The sequence below is a fragment of the Curcuma longa genome, chromosome 4 (assembly GCF_044706935.1).
Source record: "Curcuma longa cultivar G26 ecotype Majalengka, Jawa Barat chromosome 4, ITB_CL_G26_1.1, whole genome shotgun sequence".
Lineage (NCBI taxonomy): Eukaryota > Viridiplantae > Streptophyta > Magnoliopsida > Zingiberales > Zingiberaceae > Curcuma > Curcuma longa.
Genome location: NC_133864.1, coordinates 3,901,917 through 3,924,678, shown reverse-complemented (window position 1 = coordinate 3,924,678; position 22,762 = coordinate 3,901,917). Strand labels below are relative to the sequence as shown.

General features: G+C 35.3%; 3 protein-coding genes across 6 annotated transcripts; 1 reads left to right on the top strand and 2 right to left on the bottom strand.

The window, feature by feature from the left end:
* Positions 1–2,932: 2,932 nt before the first annotated feature.
* Positions 2,933–4,348, top strand: LOC141828600 (aspartic proteinase nepenthesin-1-like). Its single transcript, XM_074716053.1, has one exon. The coding sequence runs from the start codon at positions 2,933–2,935 to the stop codon at positions 4,241–4,243; it is 1,311 nt and encodes a 436-aa protein (XP_074572154.1). The 3' UTR covers positions 4,244–4,348.
* A 522-nt stretch (positions 4,349–4,870) lies between these two features.
* On the bottom strand, positions 4,871–14,696 carry LOC141826882 (glycerol-3-phosphate acyltransferase 9-like). Of its 3 annotated transcripts, none has more exons than XM_074714201.1 (14): positions 14,579–14,696; positions 14,229–14,348; positions 14,080–14,137; positions 13,281–13,399; positions 10,714–10,813; positions 9,521–9,616; positions 9,350–9,446; positions 9,185–9,272; positions 9,009–9,105; positions 6,786–6,871; positions 6,546–6,665; positions 6,351–6,449; positions 5,410–5,467; positions 4,871–5,170 (listed from the first exon to the last, which is right to left on the bottom strand). In XM_074714201.1, exons 2-13 carry the CDS (start codon positions 14,333–14,335, stop codon positions 5,419–5,421), a joined length of 1,116 nt encoding a protein of 371 aa, XP_074570302.1. In that variant the 5' UTR covers positions 14,336–14,348; positions 14,579–14,696; the 3' UTR covers positions 4,871–5,170; positions 5,410–5,418. The 3 variants fall into 3 exon arrangements, with proteins under 3 accessions (XP_074570302.1, XP_074570300.1, XP_074570301.1); XM_074714199.1 differs by having other exon boundaries at positions 5,418–5,467; XM_074714200.1 differs by lacking the exon at positions 14,579–14,696 and adding an exon at positions 14,448–14,467 and having other exon boundaries at positions 5,418–5,467.
* A 1,350-nt stretch (positions 14,697–16,046) lies between these two features.
* LOC141828469 (E3 ubiquitin-protein ligase RSL1-like) lies at positions 16,047–21,910 on the bottom strand. Of its 2 annotated transcripts, XM_074715902.1 has the most exons (4): positions 21,644–21,910; positions 20,905–21,555; positions 19,801–20,531; positions 16,047–16,666 (listed from the first exon to the last, which is right to left on the bottom strand). In XM_074715902.1, exons 2-4 carry the CDS (start codon positions 21,301–21,303, stop codon positions 16,282–16,284), a joined length of 1,515 nt encoding a protein of 504 aa, XP_074572003.1. In that variant the 5' UTR covers positions 21,304–21,555; positions 21,644–21,910; the 3' UTR covers positions 16,047–16,281. The 2 variants fall into 2 exon arrangements, with proteins under 2 accessions (XP_074572003.1, XP_074572002.1); XM_074715901.1 differs by having other exon boundaries at positions 20,905–21,910.
* Positions 21,911–22,762: the final 852 nt, after the last annotated feature.

The window sequence follows — 22,762 nt, the reverse complement described above, 5'->3', positions numbered from 1 at the left end:
TTGAGAGTGATACGATTCGATTCTATGCAAAATTTTTATTAACCATTAGAGTAAATCGAGAAATGTTCATAGTGGATGATCCATCAGTTCAATATTCTTAAATGAAACGTCTATTAAAAATTTTTCATTTGCTAATTTGTCTACTTCAAAATTTAGATGTTTGAAAAATTGAGAAGAACATTCTCTCCTCGAGCAGGCCAAAGTTGACTAGTATGGTTTAATAAATTATCATTATATAAACCCTCTCACCCTGGCTCATTAGACCCAGTCTTTCACCTGCTCCCAACTCTAATAAATCACCAGATGGCCTTGAATCATTCAACTTGTTTATGTGGACTACTTTTGAGAGTGATACGATTCGATTCTATGCAAAATTTTTATTAACCATTAGAGTAAATCGAGAAATGTTCATAGTGGATGATCCATCAGTTCAATATTCTTAAATGAAATGTCTATTAAAAATTTTTCATTTGCTAATTTGTCAACTTCAAAATTCGAGATGTTTGAAAAATTGAGAAGAACATTCTCTCCTCAGGCAGGCCAAAGTTGACTAGTATGGTTTAATAAATTATCATTATATAAACCCTCTCACCCTGGCTCATTAGACCCAGTCTTTCACCTGCTCCCAACTCTAATAAATCACCAGATGGCCTTGAATCATTCAACTTGTTTATGTGGACTACTTTTGAGAGTGATACGATTCGATTCTATGCAAAATTTTTATTAACCATTAGAGTAAATCGAGAAATGTTCATAGTGGATGATCCATCAGTTCAATATTCTTAAATGAAACGTCTATTAAAAATTTTTCATTTGCTAATTTGTCAACTTCAAAATTTGAGATGTTTGAAAAATTGAGAAGAACATTCTCTCCTCGAGCAGGCCAAAGTTGACTAGTATGGTTTAATAAATTATCATTATATAAACCCTCTCACCCTGGCTCATTAGACCCAGTCTTTCACCTGCTCCCAACTCTAATAAATCACCAGATGGCCTTGAATCATTCAACTTGTTTATGTGGACTACTTTTGAGAGTGATACGATTCGATTCTATGAAAAACTTTTATTAACCATTAGAGTAAATCGAGAAATGTTTATAGTGGATTATCCATCAGTTCAATATTCTTAAATGAATAGTCTATTAAAAAATTTTCATTTGCTAATTTGTCGACTTCAAAATTCAAGATATTTGAAAAATTGAGAAGAACATTCTCTCCTCGAGCAGGCCAAAGTTGACTAGTATGGTTTAATAAATTATCATTATATAAACCCTCTCACCCTGGCTCATTAGACCCAGTCTTTCACCTGCTCCCAACTCTAATAAATCACCAGATGGCCTTGAATCATTCAACTTGTTTATGTGGACTACTTTTGAGAGTGATACGATTCGATTCTATGCAAAATTTTTATTAACCATTAGAGTAAATCGAGAAATGTTCATAGTTGATGATCCATCAGTTCAATATTCTTAAATGAAACGTCTATTAAAAATTTTTCATTTGCTAATTTGTCTACTTCAAAATTCGAGATGTTTGAAAAATTGAGAAGAACATTCTCTCCTCAGGCAGGCCAAAGTTGACTAGTATGGTTTAATAAATTATCATTATATAAACTCTCTCACCCTGGCTCATTAGACCCAGTCTTTCACCTGCTCCCAACTCTAATAAATCACCAGATGGCCTTGAATCATTCAACTTGTTTATGTGGACTACTTTTGAGAGTGATACGATTCAATTCTATGCAAAATTTTTATTAACCATTAGAGTAAATCGAGAAATGTTCATAGTGGATGATCCATCAGTTCAATATTCTTAAATGAAACGTCTATTAAAATTTTTTCATTTGCTAATTTGTCAACTTCAAAATTTGAGATGTTTGAAAAATTGAGAAGAACATTCTCTCCTCGAGCAGGCCAAAGTTGACTAGTATGGTTTAATAAATTATCATTATATAAACCCTCTCACCTTGGCTCATTAGACCCAGTCTTTCACCTGCTCCCAACTCTAATAAATCACCAGATGACCTTGAATCATTCAACTTGTTTATGTGGACTACTTTTGAGAGTGATACGATTCGATTCTATGAAAAAATTTTATTAACCATTAGAGTAAATCGAGAAATGTTTATAGTGGATTATCCATCAGTTCAATATTCTTAAATGAATAGTCTATTAAAAAATTTTCATTTGCTAATTTGTCGACTTCAAAATTTGAGATATTTGAAAAATTGAGAAGAACATTCTCTCCTCGAGCAGGCCAAAGTTGACTAGTATGGTTTAATAAATTATCATTATATAAACCCTCTCACCCTGGCTCATTAGACCCAGTCTTTCACCTGCTCCCAACTCTAATAAATCACCAGATGGCCTTGAATCATTCAACTTGTTTATGTGGACTACTTTTGAGAGTGATACGATTCGATTCTATTCAAAATTTTTATTAACCATTAGAGTAAATCGAGAAATGTTCATAGTGGATGATCCATCAGTTCAATATTCTTAAATGAAACGTCTATTAAAAAAATTTCATTTGCTAATTTGTCGACTTCAAAATTCGAGATGTTTGAAAATTTGAGAAAAACATTCTCTCCTCGAGTAGGCCAAAGTTGACTAGTATGATTTAATAAATCATCATGATATAAATTCTCTCACCCTGACTCATTAGACCCAGTCTTTCACCTGCTCCCAACTCTAATAAATCACCAGATGGCCTTGAATCATTCAACTTGCGTTTACTGCTACAAGTGTGAATGTGAATCGACACTCTTACAAGGTCAACGACTGCACTAATCTTCATTCTTCACCAGTTCAGTTCTCCCGAGTTATCAACTCCATCGCCGGCCGGTTGACCTTTTCTTCCCAGCTATCGATCCACCACTGTATATAGCAGACAGACGTCGATCTCCTTGCTGGCATCCATCGAGCTAGGCCGCCATGGCTAACGTGCTCTTCTTCTTCGTCTCCTTTGTTTTGCTTGTCTTCCTCGACCCTCACGTCGAAGGGTCTCGCCTCAGCCTCACCCATGTCGACTCAGGCGCTCAACTCACCGCGGCGGAGCGATTCCGTCGCGCCGTCCTCCGGAGCCACTCTCGGAGGCAGGCCTTCGAGGGAAAGTGGAGCTCGCCGAGCACCGTGGTGGCGGCCGTCAACTACGCCGGCGAATACGTGTATGTCGTAGACTTCGGCATCGGCTCGCCGATGCTTCCTGCCACGGCCATCCTCGACACCGGCAGCGACCTCATTTGGACTCAGTGCGTCCCCTGCCTCGAGTGCCTCTCGCAGCCGAGCCCTTACTACGACCCCTCCAAGTCCTACACCTTCTCGCCGGTGCCCTGTTCCAGCCCTTTCTGCAGCAACCGAGACTTAATTAACATCGGTTGCGTCGCCGGCGGCGGAAGCGGCGATCGGTGTCTCTACTTGTCCTCCTACGGGGACGGCACCGAGAGCAGAGGCTTCCTCGGGACGGAGACATTCGTTTTTGGCGACGGCTCATCGATCGCCGGCGTCACGTTCGGGTGCGGGTTTTGGAACAACGGCTCGCTATCGAACTCCACCGGCATCGTCGGCATGGGCCGAGGCCCGCTCTCGTTGCCGTCGCAGCTGAACCCTCGCAAGTTCTCGTACTGTCTCGCCCCATTAAACAGCTCCGCCGCCAGCTATCTCTTCTTGGGTTCCACGGCGAACCTGGGAGGAAACAGACGAGGCTTAATTGGAAGCACGCCGTTGATCTCCAGCACGAATCCCAACTTTGAAACCTTCTACTACCTCTCTTTGCTCGGGATCTCGCTCGGCGGTACTCGGCTTCCGATTCCGGAGTCAGTATTCCGGCTGAAATCCGATGGCTCCGACGGGACCATCATCGACTCCGGCACCTTCCTCACGTTCCTGAACCAGGCCGGGTACGACATACTCAGGGAGGAGATAATCAAGCAAGTGCGGAAGCCACCGGCGGAGCTGCCGGAAGTGATACAGGATGTGGGCGTCGATCTCTGCTTCTCGTTTCAGGGAGCGAGCTCGCTTCCGCCGATGCCGGAGCTGGTGTTCCACTTCGAGGGCGCCGACATGAGGTTTCCGAGGGACAAGTACATGAAGTACGTCGACGAGCTGGGGTTGCTGTGCTCGGTAATCGCCGGAACGCAGGGCTTGTCGATCTTCGGCAACTACCAGCAGCAGGACATGCACATCCTCTTCGATCTGGAAGCCGACGTGCTCTCCTTCGTTGCGGCGAACTGCGACCAACTCTGACATGAAATGCATGCCTGCCTGCAATTCTACGTACCTTTTGCATGGCAATTGAAGATACTGTGTGTTTTGTTAAATAAATCAAATGTCCTAATATATATATATATATACTAATTATATTACAATTTGATATTCCATGTTATTTGGACAAAAATATAAAGTCAATTTATAATAATACTAATAAATTTTATATTTTAATTTGATTAATAAATTTACATTCATTAAAAATAGTATATGATAACAAAGTGAGCATTATATGAAAATATTATTAAATTATTTTTTTGTTTAATATTATTAATTGCATGTTCCATTGAGCAGCTCTAACAGAATGTTATAGTTGTATGGTGATGATCCAAGATGCTAGATAAAAGGAATAAGATCTCTATATAAAATAAATAAGAAGAAAAAATCATATAAATTTTGTTGTTAAGCTGAGGTTTACACTTTAGTGCTATAAAGAGAATTTTATGATGCATGATTGAGAGACTAGTCGAAACTAACCATGATTACTGAGCATGACTCGACTAGCCCGTTCAAACTGAAAAAACTCGCAAACAACATGAAAATGAATCTTGGAACTTCAACTGAATCAAAGAGCTCGCCGTCTCTAGGAGATTCAATTTTGTCTCATTTATCTTCGAAGTCTCTTCTTAGACCAAATAGAGAGATCGACATTTGTGACTCGACGACATTGTTTAAGTCAATAACAACCATCAATCTAGAAAATATTACTACAATAACATTTGCCATTAGTCTCTAGTAGCTACGCTCAATGGTCTTTCCTCTCAAAGAACCGATGAACTTCGGAGTAGAAGGCTAGAATTTTCGAGTCTAAGAGGCTAAAATCACAAAGCACAGGGAATAGATTTACGAAGGTACTTTATTTTTCCTCCAATCGCTGCAAGACTGATTCTGCCAAAATCCTGCTGCCTGTAAATTGAGGGAAGAAGGTTTCAGAAACAGAAAGCAGATTGTATAGTTAAGGAATAGCATGAGTTCAGAAAAGACTGCAAATATCTCAAAATGTTTCTAAAATAACATTTGCCATTAGTCTCTAGTAGCTACACTCAATGGTCTTGCCTCTCAAAGAACTGATGAAATTTGGAGTAGCAGGCAAGAATTTTTTAGTCTAAGAGGCCAAAATCACAAAGCACAGAGAATAGATTTACAAAGGTACTTTATTTTTCCTCCAATCGCTTTAAGACTGATTCTGCGAAAATCTGCTGCCTGCAAATTGAGGGAAGAAGGTTTCAGAAACAGGAAGCAGATTGTATATTTAAGGAATAGCATGAGTTGCGAAAAGACTGCAAATATCTCAAAATGTTAGGTAGATAAATGACAGGAAGCATAAAATTTAAAAGCTGCAGATGAATTCGATCAACTGTCCACTTTGTATCCCAAGGTTTGAAGGAAGTATTATTTTGTGCCAGAAGTTTGATCTCCGGATGTAGTAAGAATTCAGTACTGTGTTGTGTGTCCACACGAGTTTTAATTCTGTAATTTCCTTCCACTTGGGATGTTTAAGTAAAAGCTTATAGAAAGAAAATTTTGCAATATATATATATCTTCCTAATATAAAATGGATGTCATGCATTGGATGAGAGCATTAGTTCTTGAACCATTTAAATATATCTTGATTCACAACTCTGAAATGAATTCGATCTAGCAAAACTGGATAAATCATTTGACACTTTTTTGCTAAAGTTGGTACTCCAATTAGTGTTTCGCCTCTTTTATTTCCCTCTTCAAAAGTACTCATCTCCTCTCTGTGTTCTACAGATAGGGTTAAAGGATGAGTTATGAGGAAAAAAAATCTTCCTCTCTTGGATGGTATTAGGTTAGACAAGCCCAATCTCATTTGATACTATCAAAACTTTACGGTAGATGTCTATGCCAATATTAGCCGTGCCCACTGATATTGATCAACAAAAGTTGCAACCGTGTTGTATCCGCCCAGTCTACTTATGGTGGAAAGAGACTAAACAATGCCCAGGTAGTGATTTGTAGAATGTGATTTGTTCTAAGCATAAAATCAGGTTAAACAATCAAATGCTTGCTCTCATGTAAATTTGTAATTTGTTCTAAGCATTATAAGTTGACATATTCATACTTGCGTTCTGTGAGCTTGGGGCTGGGGCGGAAGTACTTCAGATAACCATCCCATGGAACCTTTTTGAGACCAGCCCGGAGGGAGATCATGTCTCGAACCCTTTTCAGTAGGATCATTCAACAGGCAGAGAAGCAGCTTGAGTTGGCATAGGATGAAATTATTTCAGCTAACAATATTCAGAAAATGAAACTTTACCTTTCGGCAAACTCGATAGGAGTCTCGCCAGGTCGTATGTACTGAGGTTCCAGGTACCACACATCGCAGACTACAGCCCATGATGTCATAAGCTGCGCTAAGTGTGTCGTAAAAGACTGCCTGTTTAAATATTTTAGCACAACTTACAAAAGGATGGGATGGTTATAAATTTCGATGTTCCATGGTAACTATTATACAACAACATAAAAGTGAAAATGTTATCACAAGAAGATTTATTACTTTTTACTGTTCCAAAAAGCATCCACGAAAATCTTATTGTACTTGATTGCTACTGGGCACACAGCACAACCAAGTTCAAAAGCACCCTGAAAATGGATCGTAAAGGGCAATTGTTAAAGAACATGAAGAATACAACACTAAAGAAATAGTTCCTTAGGAAATGGTGGAATCTTCAAGAATGAATAAAAGAAGCACAGAAGAGCCTGTTAGAGTTACATTGAAGTGCATGAACATGAAATCTTAACTATATGTATAATTAACAATAGGTTGTCACCATAATAACTCTTAATGAATAGGATGAGTGAACAAGCTTAATAATCTGCAAGCTCATTTACATTCATTCGATAATAAATAAAATAAAATAAAGAAGCTTGAATATTAATGAGCTCAGCTCATTAACAGTCATAAAATGAACAATGGATAAACAAGCTTGTTATCAACTTCTCTAAAGTTCGATTACAATTTTGTTTTAAAATATATAGAAAATACAGCACTTGTTCATATTTATGATTTATTTGCATTTATTCTTTTTGATATCTTACAATTTTTATGAATGCATATTATCTCATAATATATTAAAATGTGAGAAAATAATATCTTCTATATATTATATCAATATTTTAACTAAGTTATAAAGACAACAATGTCTTTAGTCAAGCTTATAAAAAAAATCTGAGTTTGGTTAGAGTTCAATGACATTTTTAATAAACAAACAGAAGCTGACCCGCATGAGAAGCATGGTGAGGGACAAGGAAGAAGTTAAAAATCCTACCCACTTCCTATACGAGTGAGGATGAGCAGGGTCGTCTCAACTAGTTCCAATGCCCTAAGGAAAAAAATAGATATTTAATATTTTATTTAAAAATTGAATATTAATTTTTAAAAATATTTTTTTTGATATGTAAAATATTAATTAAAATTTTATATTTAATAATATTTTTTCTCAATTGATAAAATTATTAAATTTTTTAATTTTTTTTATATATTGTTGAACGTAAATAAAACTTTATTACTTTTAATTTTGAAAACTTTCTTTTTGATGTCAGTAGTATTCTATAAATTATCCATGCATTAGAAAAAAAAATTATAAAGTTTAGTATCTCAAGTATTGATTTTAATTCTGGATTTATTATTTCTTTTTTTCTAAAGTATTATCTTCTAATGAAAATTTAATTGGTTTTTCATTTAAATTTTTAATTGGTTTTTCTGAATTTTAATATTAGTAACAAATCTATAAAGTACACCTTTTGGAGATTGAATAAATTCTTTTTTTTCATGTGTTTTTCATATTCGGAATCAATTTGATGTTTTAAAAAACTAATATACTGCTTTGCATCGAATGAATCTGTTCTTATCTGACAGAAGGAAGAAAGAGCGAAGAAGGGAGATTACCGATGAGGAAGGAAAAGGATGTCTTTTAAGAGTATCATCAACGAGGGAAGATTAGAGCACAGGATCACCAAGCGAGGGAGAAAAAAGATGCGAAAAGACAGATGAGAGAAGAAAAAGGTACAAGATCACCGACAACTGTGAGGTCGCATGCTTTTGAGAGATCAATGTAGAAAAAGAAAAAATCAATTAGATTTTTAAAAATAAGATATACAATTAAAATAAATCAATAATAAATAAAATTAGAATAATTTAAATTTTAAAATTAATGTTTTTTTAAAATTAATCTATGAATATTTTTTTAATATATAAATAATATTAAAACATAAAATATTAAGCGCCCCAATTTTAGTGGGGCCCTAGGCATAGGCCTTAATGGTCTATGCCTTGAGCCGGCACTGAGGATGAGAAGTTAAAAGCCCAACCCGCCTCATTGCCATCCCTAAAAGGGGATTACACTAATCTGTTGGCCAGTTCTTTTGTGTAACAAAGACAATCACATCTGGCTTGTATGTTTTCATGACTTGTTTTACAGCTAAAACATGGCATTCATCTACGAAATGGTATGATGCATTAAGGGGATAAGAAGATAATTTCCATCACCAAATATAGTGCAAGATTAACAACTTTAAGGTGATGTAGCATGTAAATAAATGCCTAGTTGGTAAGGATAAGACTATTATTAATCATATAAGCCAACGTGAATTTCTATCCAAGTTTCAATGTAAGAGGAAAATCAAATTTCGCATAGAGTCAAGATTGCATCTCTCTATATCTAAGCAAGTGGAGACATCATGTTTATAAAAAATGTAGGAATATAAATTGGGTACTAACCTTCTTGAACATAACAGTGTAATGGTTGTTTACACAAGTTCCTTCAGGAAATATGAGAAGAGGATTGTTGTCAACTCCTTGAGTATGTTCCCTTAACCTAGAAAAAAATTCAGAGAGCGGTCAATAACCACAAACAAGCAAACCAGAACTCACTCTGTCATCAATAGAAATTTTACTTCCTAGCAACGACTTCACGATCTTTTGCCTCAGTGCGATTAAACCAAATACAGCCCACACTTTCTAAAATAGTCTTCTGAATAAATCCTGTGCACCAATTCAAGCATTTATTATTGCTCAGGTCAGTTAATAGAACACCAGGTAAAGGAAATGTAGATCCTCACCGACCCAACCAGGATGCTTCTGCATGATAACAGCAAATGCTGTCATCTGTTCTAAGATGATGAAATCAATCATAGAAGTGTGGTTGGCAACAAATACCTGTTAAATAATACACTCCAGATAAAAAGAGGCTGAAAACTACCATCTATAAGATCTACAAGAACATGAAGAACCTGCTGCGGACGTCTGCTTGGACGTGGTCCATGGTATTTGATCACTCCTGTCCATGAAGCAACAAAAACACTGCACATCATTTCAACCAGTTTCCTCTGCACAGAAGACACAAATAGAGATCAGCACATCCTGAATGGGAACAGTATCTAAGTATAGAAAAGTTAATACAACTTAAAAACATCAGTCAATAAATGTTTGCAGCTGATCCAATTGCAACTTAAATTGCATCCTTCTAAAGCAAAAATATTGCAAGAAAAAGAGTAACAGGGTAAAGTGCCTTGGGTTTTGTATCAATGATTTTTAACATGTATGGAAAACAATTTCATAATATGAGCATCCAAAGCAAACAGGTCTGCTTCTCATCAAAACTCTGTGGTCATGGGACTGACAAATTTAACCAATCCAATTATTTGATAATGAACTTTAACAACACATCTTAACAAACCATTAAATTTTGGTCTGGACTGCTCACATAACACCATTTTCTCAAGAGGCATCAATTTGGCATTAGTGACCAATTGATCTGAAATTTTGAATATAAGTGCCTTGTTAATATGAGCAACACATCTTGCAAAAGGAAGGAAAAACATAGAAGCAAGAAGCAAGAAATCTAGTATTTCCCATTTCTATTTTACTTTTACTGCTCTTTGGTATGGAGTCTGTGGACTTCACTGTCTCTTTAGCTTCATTGTTTTCCATGATTCAATCAACCACATTATCCATGCAAAGATTAACAATGTTTGTTTTCTAATGATGATAACGGCAATCTCTACTCTCTACCCCCCTATCGCTCCCCCCCCCCCCCCCCCCCCCCCCCCCCCCCAACACACACACAGAAAACTCCTGATTCCACTTGTTCTGGATAAAAACACATAGAATATCTATGTATAATGTAAGGCCTAAATCATACGTTAACATACTGAATAATAAAGTATAAGAACATCCCAACAAAATTAAGAAATAATGGAATAGGAAAATAACAAGTTACCTGGTGCCAAAAAATGTGAAGTTGCAAGTATTAAAGCAATCAAAGATTGACAATTACAGACAATGATGTAGAATAGATTAAGTTATCTTAAGATACATTGCCCAAGATATCTATTCATTAGAAAAATTACTTATATGGTATGTAATTCTTAAAGAAGCTATTAGACTATCAAATAGATAAATTGAGGTACAACAAGAGATGTACCTCTATTTTGCGTCTCCATTTATCATGCCCTCTTATAAGGAAATGTATTGGAAGGAAGGCTGCAAAGAACACTATCCATCCCAGAGCCAAAACTCCAACTCTACAAAACATACAAGAGATTAGATTGGAGAAAGAGACAAGCCAACTAAAGCTAGTTATGGATCACCAAATATTTGGAACACATATTTTCTGCAAAATGAGAAGTTGAGAGGCTGTACAAGGGCATTACAGCATTAAGTAGACAGAAGATATTTAACAAGTTTCTATAAATATTGGTTCATCCCTGGGAGAAAAAATTCAAACTAAAAGAACACACCTCCACCCCAGATAAAGTCAATAAAATGATACGTAAACTAACCTCAACCAACTAGATAACCCAGTTGCCTGAAATTAAAACTAATATGTACTTTAGTTAAATCCCACAAGCGATACTAACATCCTGTTTCTTTGAAGGTATATATCAAACAATGGATGCAAGAGATAATGAATTAAGAGCGAGAGATAAGTTGAAGAATAGATTATCTTCCTCTAGCTTCCTTTGACAAATAAAGAGGAAAGATAATTATTTAAATAGATGAATTTAGGCATCCATCCTTTGTAACTCATCAATCTAAAATTGGACAGAAAGCTAAATAACACCTGTTGGTTGTTTTTTTATTAAAAAAAAACTATCCTCTTCAATTACATTCAATCAAAGAGATAACTAAAAGACCAATTTTCAGTTCATACCTCCTCTCCATATTTCCATTCTTTTTAATTTATCATCTCTCCGAAGAAACAAGGCTAAGTGTAGCATCTGATCTAATTAACTGATTTTGCTTAATTTTTGTTTTGATTCAAAAATTGAAAAGCTAACCACAAATGGTAATGACCTTGTGCGAGAAGCATCAACAGCATCTATTATAAGGATTCCACTATAAGAATGGTGTAAACATGAGATACATTACCTCCACAAATACACACCTAGCATTACATGGAAACACAAATACATAAAACATATTGCTGGCCAAAATGTCATCCTCATAACATATGCAAACAAAAATACATGAGATGTATTGCAGGCTCATGTACCAGACTAGTATTTACACATTGCTGGCACCATACCAGTCTAGTATCATACGGAACTATATGAAGAACAAATTAACCAATTTCATTAGAATTAAATTTATAAAGCTCCATAGAGAATAAGCCTTACTAGCATTATCCTACGTGCTGAACAAGCATGCAAAAGATAAATATCTTAACATTCAAAGTAGTTCTTGTATTTTAGTTTTGATTACATTGCAGAAACTAATAGGGTGAAAATATCAAGTGGAATTAAGCAGCCTATCAGACACAATGTGATTGCATGGGCAACACTTGTTAGGTCACCAACTGACAACCTATATCGATGTTGAACAAGAGTAAGCTGTGTAACCATTGTCACATGCCAATCAACAATTGAATGCAAGATATCAACCAGCCAAGGCATGATAACTAGTCATACCAAAAGTCAAGATGCAGATAATCATTTATGGTGTATCTAATCCATGCACCGGGCTCAGAATTTGCCATCTCTCCCATACATTACAAATACACCCCTAGAGGGGTAATTCGAGTATATATCAGAACTACCCCAAGTTTCATTTTCCAGATTACAATACTTCCCAAGTTTTATGTATATGAGAACTACCCTAAGACTGAACTGAGCCTCCACTGCAAAGCAGAGTCAACCAGAATCCAATTTCCTATGCAAGAAAAGCTCTGATTCCAACCCTCACATCCGCATTAAGCAACCAAGGCAAGCTTAAGCTGATGTTCATTATAGTGTCTTAGCATCTATTACATATGTTCTACAACAGCATGAATTCTTCATCAAAATAAGTAATTTCTTCATCCTTTTCACTTGCATGATATAAAACAAAAGAAGAGTATGACACATGATTGTAGAAATGTTATTAAAATAGAACTATAATGTCATCCTCTTCCATATTGAAAAGGCCATATGGCTTGAGAATCTGACAAAAAGAACTACCAGTTAAATTCCATGAACTACAAAACTGAGTAAAACAAAACATAATAATTGGTATATTAATCAGTTCATTAAGGTTGGGTCTTCGCCAGTATCACTACAGATGCCTAGGTGGAAGCCAAGTTGCTAGGAGGCCACCACAAAATATCAGCCATTTTGGCTTGGTACTTATTATTGAGTCTACCTTTTTCTATGCAAAGGAAACAACACTCTCACAATAGGACTAGGATTGCACTTCCAAGCTGGAAGTGGCCACTTAACTTGAGTTATATCGTCAATCAACGGACAGAAATAACTGGAATTTAACTAGATGCACAATTATTTTTACTATTCAAGTAGCAAACTGAAGTGACTCATTGTCCAAAGTGTTCTGATTTATACTTGATCATAATGCACAAGTCACTGTTGGGCATATCAGAAAGTAGCTAAGATACATTAATATAAAGTGTGTTGCGGATAAAGTAGGAAAACCCACATTCATGCAAAATCTAGAATGAATGGTAGGCACTTGCATCTCACAATGGATTTTGCTAAATCAAATTACAAATAATCAGACCTTGCTGGAAAGAGAATCCCATATCGTACAACTACTCCCAAGCACCACAATGGGAACAAATAGATATTCCAATTCCAGGGTTCCGGAGAATTTGATTTAAAGCAGCGCGTAAAAGAGTCCTGTACCCCGTGAAAGAAAACTAAATATCAAAATCAAAGTCAAAAACATGAAGCATATGGATAACATAGAGTTAAGCTAATCCATGAAACTAACCATCACAAGACTCACAAGTTTATAAAAACAAGAAAGAGATGGAATTTAGCTTTTGATAAATGTTCAAAATATTCAACTTCCAAAAAAGTAAAAATAAATAAATTTCTTATTTACAAAGTCCAAATACTGAACAAGAAGTGATGGCATTGAGCTTTTGATAATCATGCATGATTACCAAACACCATGCCATCAACCACTCACTAATATCTAATAACCTTTTATTTACATATCACAAGAAAAATTCAATGAGAAAACAAAGAGTAGAAGAAACGAGTCAAGAGTAAAGGATCCACCAAAACAATTTATCACAACAATCATGGCATAATGCTTAAAAGACCCAATAAAAACATAGCTTTGCTCAATCAGGTGATATTAACTCAACTATCACGCTATGTATTAAGTTTCTACATGAAAAAAGAACTTAGAAAATTTAATAGCCCGTAAAAAATCACAGAGCCACCAAAAGACTGCAAAAAGAAATGTCATATCACGGCACCCTTTCAGTTCAAAACCTTAAGTTAGTGCTTTTACGTTAAAAAAACTCCAAAGATCCTCAAGATTGAGAGAAAGTTAGAGAGAGACTGACATCCACAATGGCGCCTGCAGCTTCAGTGAGGGTAGGGGAAATGTCTAAAAGGTCCGACCTGAGCAATGAAAGTATATTATAGTGAGTATATCTGATCAAATATTCTTTAAAAAAAATACAAAAAAAGTATAATTGAGAGGAAAAGAGACAAATGGAGCTTCTTTGGAATTTCCCGAATTGTCTCCGTCGTAAGATACTCCTCAATGTTGGGACGATCAAGGTCAGTCTCCATACTTGAAGAATCCAATCCACCCATAGTGGCCAAAATTCTGTACGAATAAAACCTTTATATAGAAATTTGCTAAATCCACCACAATGATGGGATTCAGCTATCTCACAGAAAATATTCTGAAATCCAAATTGCTCACCTTTTACCATCATAAAAAGAACCTCTAGATCATAGGGCCTTAAAGACTATACTCTAGTTCCTCCTATTTACCCCTCCCATTCTCCATCAAATACAATCTACCCAAAGAGAAATAAGAAGGGAAAAAGGAACCTTGATTAGCACCTCCGACCTACGAGCTGGCTTCCTCTCTGTCGGTGGGTTCTCGCCGGAGGAGTTAGCCTCCGGGCGCCGATGAAAGAAGGGAAAAGGGGTGGATTCGCCGATTCGCAGGCAGCGAGGCGAAGAGACGTCGGTTCCGACACGTTGCTATCTATTGGGCAACTATGTGGCCCACCAAGTGGGTCCCATCTGTGGTAATAATATTTATGAATAATACTTTATATTCATTAATAAAATTTTTTTATTAATATATTAAATAAAAAATAAATTAATTAATTAATTATATTTAAAATATAAAAATTTAAATAATCAAATAAATTTGAATTAATAACTTAATAATCTGTTATAGAAACAAACTCAAACTTATAAAAAGAAATTAAATCAAACTTGAATAACTATTTAAATTGCTCCATTCATTTTAAATTTAATTTATTTAATTATCTTATCAAATAAGCTTGAATATTATAAAATTTGATTTCGCTGGTTTACAATCTTACTTTTAATCGGAGGAAATTTCTATTTTACCCCATATTTTACTTGTTTTGAAGAAAATACCCTAGAGTTTTTTTTTATCTTTACACTTTAATACATATTGTTAAGATATTTTTGATATAACTTTAGCCTTGAATATTATCTAATGGTGAAACTTGAAAGGGCAAATATATGATACTTATAAAAGTAAAGAGTAAAATAATAATTATAATGAAGATGGAGATGGACTTTTACTAACACTTATAAAAATCTAAAATAGAACAATAGTAATAAGAACTATAAGATATGTTAAATAACAAAATTTTAAAGAATTAAATGAACGTGAATTTATATTAATTGAAGTTTTAAAATAATTATATAACATAAAAAAACTTCTTTAAAAAAATTACAATATAGATGGTATTTTATAACAAAATATTTTAATAGATCATTTACTTGTTAATTATGCACGGCATCATAATTTTCATGGTTGATGTTGAATCATCAATTTGATTAAATCAATTATGGCATGCACATGACTAAATAACATTTGAAACCTCAATAATATCCATAAAATTCATAACAAGTATACAAAATAATGTTTATAATTTATCCATAAATTCAACCAACAATGGATAATCAATAGTTGATGAAGAAAAAAAATACTTGACTGTTCATTCAACTATCAGTCTACTACAGATATTGAGAAAGGTTCGTAGGGTAAAATGTGCTGTGAAAATCGATGATTCATGAGAGTAGATTGGAAAGAAAGAGCGTTTCAGTAATTAATATTTACATTTCATATAAAAAAAAGTTGATAAAATGAATTTTTAGTTTGAATTTTAAGATATTGGATAAAACCATTATCTCTTGGCTCAAACTCAAGAACATGTATCAAACAAATTCTTGGATTTAAAAGTCCATACTTGCAAATGCAAGTGGCAATAAGCAAACAAATAGTCCCTGTTTATATTAGCAAAATAGAACACAACTGAAACTGAAATGATCAATAATTCATTAAACTTTTACACAGTTTGTACTACAAATATTCCTTTTAGGAATAAGATAATAGCAAATAGAATTCTAGAATTTCAAATCCCAAATGATGCAAACACTATATCTTATGATATGCTATCATTTATTAGCAAAATGAGTTTCGAATGGGGTTACTCGACTGAATTCACTGAACAAAATGAGTTTCGAATGGATTTACTCGACTGAATTCACTGAACAAAATCCTCATGGTAGCTGTCACTAATCACGGATACGAACCTCTCAAGCCAAGGGAGCTGGTGGAGGTCTTTCACGGTATCCATGTAAGAATCGGAACATCGAGGAGGAGATTGCGGAGAGTGGTGGAGGTCGCTTAGGTCGATTCCTCCAGAGAGAAACCTCTGTACCAGAGCCAACTGTGCTCTTTCTTGTTCAGAGTATTCATCTGTCAGGGCTGGCAGGGAATCAAAAGACTCCCATGTCCAGAGCTGTGATCCGTCAGTGGAGGGTGTTGCAGAAGTCTCAGGATTGCTCCCGCCCCAAAAGGCACAATGACAGGTCTGAATGCCATTCCTATATTCCGCGCCACACATGTAGCAGAACACATGCCCACACCTGCCAAGTACAAACAGAAAATTGAAGATGTCTGAGTTCATATGATGTCGAAAAAGTGTTGATCTACTTCATATAAACAAGAAGTATCAAAACCAGAAAACTAATATGCATGACCCCATTATTCAACCTCTCCACATAGCTTATTCAAGACGGTAATGTGCAAAAATGGCATGGAGAACACCTTAACACAATGTTGGATGGTCAAACACAAAGGCAACGCTAGCGAAGAGCTAATCAGATGGCTACAGTGTCCAATTCAAGATCAAAATGATGATGGGGATGGGATAGTGCATTTCAATACCTTTAAATTTTAACCATATTGACAGATGCCACTAGTGAAGTGATCCTTAAGAAACTAAGTCATAATAAAGCAAAAAAGAAAACTTAGAAATTGAAATTAAGACTAGTGGACAAGTTGTTAACATTGCAAAATAATTTGTTTGACTGTAGCTTATAAAAAAAAAAGTGGTGCAGCTTATTGTACAAGGAAACTTCTTAAAAAGATAATATAATCTCAAGGCCTGAAAATTTAAAACAAACAACATGAAAACAAATCATTTTAAGGGGCAATATCACTTCATCTGATGTTCAATGTGGTTTGAGATAAATCAAATCTAGATTTGAGGAAGGTTTAAGTGGTTCGCAAGTTCTTACAAAACCCTGTAAAACATAAAATTGAATGGATTAGGCTATGTCTACTTGGAGTGAGGAAGATTGGAGAGAAAAGAGGGATAGGGGCAAAAGAGGGAAGGAAAGACGAGTCATCCAGATACTCAAAAGTAGGGATTACAATTTCTTTCTCACTCTTATAAGTAAATGACATGGGGATGGGACAAAAAAAATCTTGTTTATGTGAGATGTATATGAGATGGATTTTTATGCTCCTTCTCACTTCGCTTATCTTGCAAATATATTGGTTACAATATATTTTACTTTATATTTTTTCCTTACCATGAACTCGACCTGCTTCTCACATGATCGAGAAGCGGGACAGAGTGAGAATGGGAAAGAAAAATTCTTCACATAACTTGCTTTGCCCTATACTTCCTATGTAAAAAAGAGAGGGGAAAGGACAATCCGGTGCACGAAACTTCCACCAACGTAGAGTCCCGGAGAAGGGTCAGATCATATTAGATTTATTGTACGCAATCTTACCCTACATTACAAGAAGTTGTTTCAGCGACTCGAACCTGTGACCACCAGATCACACATTAACAATTTTACCATTGTGTCAAGGCTCCCCTTCAAAAAAAGGGATGGAAAATTTTCAAAAATGCCCCCATGATCATCCCTACTTAGTAGGGACGTAGAGGAAGGAAAAGAAATGAAAGATTTCTTCTTTACTATTCTTCTTTAACATTTTCTCCACTTATTATGAAAAGTGAATGCAATGGTCAATGCCCATCTGTAGTTTGGCAATATTCCAATGTAGTCAAACCTTGGGTCGGCGGTGGTCCAACCATGGTTCGATGATGATTGATGATGGTCTGGTGGCCATCATGGGCTGACTATATCATGATGACACACGCAATGATCTAGCATAAGATATGGTAAATAGTTCAATCATGGCCCAACATCTAGTGGTGATCAGTGGTTAGGGATGAATAAATGATAAATTAATCAAGCATTTCCTTCTTTCTCTCCTTCCAGTCTATCTATTTTTTAGCAAAAAACATTTGGAGGAAAAGAGAGACCAAGGGATTCCTCCATAGTTTCCATCTCTCTGTAGCTTTATCAAAATAGGTAGTTGCTTCTCATTCTTTTCCCTTCCCTTCCCTTCACTTCCCTTAGTTTCATTCTCTCTATAGCTTTATCAAAATAGGTAATTGCTACTCATTCTTTTCCTCTCCCTCCCCCTCTATTTTGGCTTCTTCCCTCCAAGTAAACACTACCTTAAAGATTTAAATTTTAAGAAACATTCCACTTAAAGTTAGAAACTAACAAATTTATCCTTTTGGTCAGATGTAATGTTTATGTTTGAACCTTTATCAGGAAAGCTACCTATGTTCCCTTTCACAAGCATGCCATTGGTCCTTGGGAAACTGTCACAGTCATTATGAAGTTCTTTCTCATTTTCTTCATTATTTTGCATTCATGTATCCATCAAAATGAGTATAGATCATAAAGAACTTTCTATGAGCTACATTCGTACAGGAAAAGTAAAATGCTATGTAATAAAAACTAAAAACATAGTTTAATCCTCGTTGATAGACTGGTCAGTAAATGTATTAAAGCATTTCTGATGATTTCTGAACTAGATGCAGCCAATGAGAGACAAAACTTGATTGAGCTTGCTCAGTTCAATGGTCTGTGCAAAGTCCAGTTACGTTCTGAAAGTAACTACCCTTATCATATGCATACCACAAGAGAAATATAAAGATTTTTTTTAATAACACTCTATGATGATTCTCCAAATTAACAAGCTTACAGGTGCAAGTATTCTTATAGAGTTCAGACCCTGCAAGAATTTGGCAAATATAGCTTGGATGCTACTATGGTCTGCATCAGTTTTCTATTTAAAACTTTACTGTTTTTATTTTGACAACAATCTGTCTTGAAGGGTTGGCACAATCAACATACTTCACATTTATTGCAATATATCACACTATATTTCTTGAGCATTGTCAATCTTGGTCAGTCATTTTTGAAAATGAAGGGTTTGAGCTCAACCAAATCTGGTAATTCTAGATGCCAGATTTTGTTAGCCACATGGGATAGGACAAAGGATTTGAGACAGATGAAGGATGTTAGGTTTCGGAGCGTTCCAGGGAAAGAATGAAGATTGAGGATAAGGTCAGTTCCATGCCAAAGTCAAAGGACTTGAATCAAATACAGGAGGATTGAATTTAAAGGGGAGTAAGTTTTAAAGAGATTGGTTTAAAATGTTTGGGTTAAAGAGTTCACTTGTGGTATCTGTACCAAAAAATTAGGAGGCAAGGTCATGCCATGTGAAAGAGAAAAATGTGTGGATTTAATCACAAGGGCAAAGAGAAACCATGTCGCTCCAAAACATGTCCAATTTTCCCCTTAAAATACATGGGTTCTGTCAAGCAATCAAGAATGAGAAATTTTGGCAATTCAACTATCTTATCTATGTTAGAAAATGAATTCTATCACAAACATAGAGGATATACCAGCAGGTCATGTGATAACCCTCATTTGTATGCTGAATCATTTGCCCACATTGCTGGCAGCGTCTATGCCTAGGGTCTTCTGCCAAGTCATTAGAACTAATATCCCTTGTATCTCTTTCAGATGCTGATAGGTTCTGATAATCCTCACATGTCATCAAGGAATGCCATGGAACATGACAGCTGATACAAACATCTCTGTGACACTCTAGGCACTGAATGCGGTTGATATCTGATTGAGTTGAAGAACTTGCTCTAGATGACAAACAATGGCCAAGAGTGAGTACTCCAGAGCAATTGCGGAAAGGGCATAAGAATGTGTCTAAATTCTGAACATCCTTCATGGCTCTCTCTAGTAATCCATATCTATCAGATGGGAGAAATGACTTGCATTCAGTGGTTGAAATCAAATGCCTGCATTTTACTTGAGGGCACTTTATAGGAATCTTTGAGCACCGCAATTCATGAACAGCATACATGATCATGCAATCAGGACAAATTTTATGGGAACAATTCAACTTTAACATCTTTGAACTTTCCTTCTCCTCACAACACAAGGGACAAATGTCAGCTGACCAGTCACCAATTGCTTCTCTAGCCAAACGCAATGGCCTCTCTAGTTCATAACCCGATACCAGCTGTATATCAAAGTCTTCAAGCTTCTCAACCAGCTCTAGGATTCTGTGTCCCAAAGCTATCAAAAGTTGGTGACCAAGAATTTCTGTTTCTGCAATCTGTTAAAGAAATTAAACAGTCAAAATCAATAATCTCACCAAGAAGCTAAATTTTTCCATGGTAAAGAACAATTATAAACAATTTTCTATATAATGGCCTATATAACAAAATACTTCATAAAGAAATGAGAGGTGTACTTATTTATCTGTTACACAAGGGATCAAAAACAACATAAGAAGAGTAAAACAAGTCATCCAGCATGAAATCAGGAGGACTACAATCTATGAAGAACTTAAATTACGCTGTGATCTAGTAGAATAGTCTAATGTTCATTAACCACATAGGTTAAAATTAAATCAGATCAGCGACTACAGATAGATATAACAAGATGTTCTTTAGATGCAGTGAACAACAAATTTTTAACTTCCTGACCTGATAATACAGTTCTTCAGAATCAGTGAATGCATAGAGCTTTTTAGTGCCATTCTGGATAGCCGCCAATATACCGTCCATCAATGCCAAGTGCTCAGCAACCAAATCCTCTACATAAAAATCAAGCTTTTTCTGCACTTTAATTAGCGAAACTCCAGCAGATCTTTCCATCACCACTCCAATTCCTGAAGCCTTAGATCCTTTACCCTGAGCATCTGAGGTGGATACACCTTTAAAAAACATTCTTAGTGAGAACTCATCGAGATCATCTTTAGACCCTTCGGCTAAGGATTCCTCAGTGTCCTGCCACTCCTCTTCTTCTGTACAACAGCTTCGAAATTCATCTTCCACGTCAGGATTATCCAATAAGCCATCCTCAACGCAATTCACGGTCTCCATTGCCGAATTAGGCTAGTTATGATCCTTCTGAAGTTCCAAAAGAATATCGTACTTCCGCAAAAAAACAAAAAAAATCTAACGAATCATCGAACCTCTCGTCGTAGGCACACCAAAGAAGACCCAATTTTTTAAGAGCTTTAGCGAGCAGAAGGAAAATTACAGGTTTCAATTTGTCAGCCCCTTTCTTCAAATCAATAACCAATCTAGAATCTTCACAAGAAGAAAAAAAAATTGAACTTTCAGATCGGCCACCTGGATCTCAAAACCAATTCATCCCAATCAGTAGATTAGCTTCCACAGCTGAAATCAACGAGAAAATAAAAATAAAAATAGAACCTGCCTGCTCACTACAAATATAATAATCGGAACCCTAAATCAGAATGCTCCCAGCCGCAAAGCGGCCCCAAAAGCGCATCCAAGGACAAAAGAGCCTCTGAATCCGAGCAAAAACAGTGAGAAAAGCGGCCTAAAATCCCAAATTGGAGGACATCACCATGGATCCTTGCCTCCTCCTTCAATTGGCTGGAAAAGCAGGTACGGATGGAAGCCGAGGCAAGGCAAGGCGAGGGGAGGCGAAGCAGCGAGCTAGAGGAAGGAGCAGCAGAAGAAAGCGAAGAGGCGAAGGAATCATCAATGCGAAGCTGACGTTAAAGCTGCAGATTGATTATTCAATCGGAATATTTCATTTCACTCCTAAAGATACCTTCTCTCTTAAAACACCCCTAAACTTTAAATTCATGAAAACACGCCCGAAGTTTTAACCACATTGACTATAGTTTTTAGATGAATAATAAATAAAATAACTATTTTAAAAAAAAGTATTTTTAAAGAAAATAAATAAATTATTATATGACGTAGATTTAGAGTTGTAAATGAAATATATATATATACAGATATAGATATATTCAGTTGCTTAATACTTATAATAATTTATCAAAAAAATTCTTATTGAATTCAATTTTTATGGGCTTAGTAAGATTTATTTATATTCGAGATATATAAATAAGATAAATTAAATAAATAAATTTGAACTTATATATTTTGTAATAAAAAAGTATCCACATATAAATTATATTTATTTTTAAAAAAAGTTTTTATCAAATTTATAAACCACTAGTCAATTAAATAAACTTAAAAATTTAAATAATCGAACAAACTTTGACTTGAAAATTTAAATTAAACTCAAATTCATAAAAAAAAAACTATTTTAATAATTTAATTTATTTTAGTCTATATTTTACAGCCCTATAAATTTATTATATAAATTTTTGTTGCTGAACTTAAATATGACATTAATGGTTAGAATATTCATATTGGTATTAATTAGTATTAATAAATAGATGTTATAATATCTAAATGTTATTAGAATCAATATAAATGGGTATTATAATACTTCCACACATAATTAATGTGATGGGTATATTTATTTATTTAATATAAAATAAAAATAAAATTATAA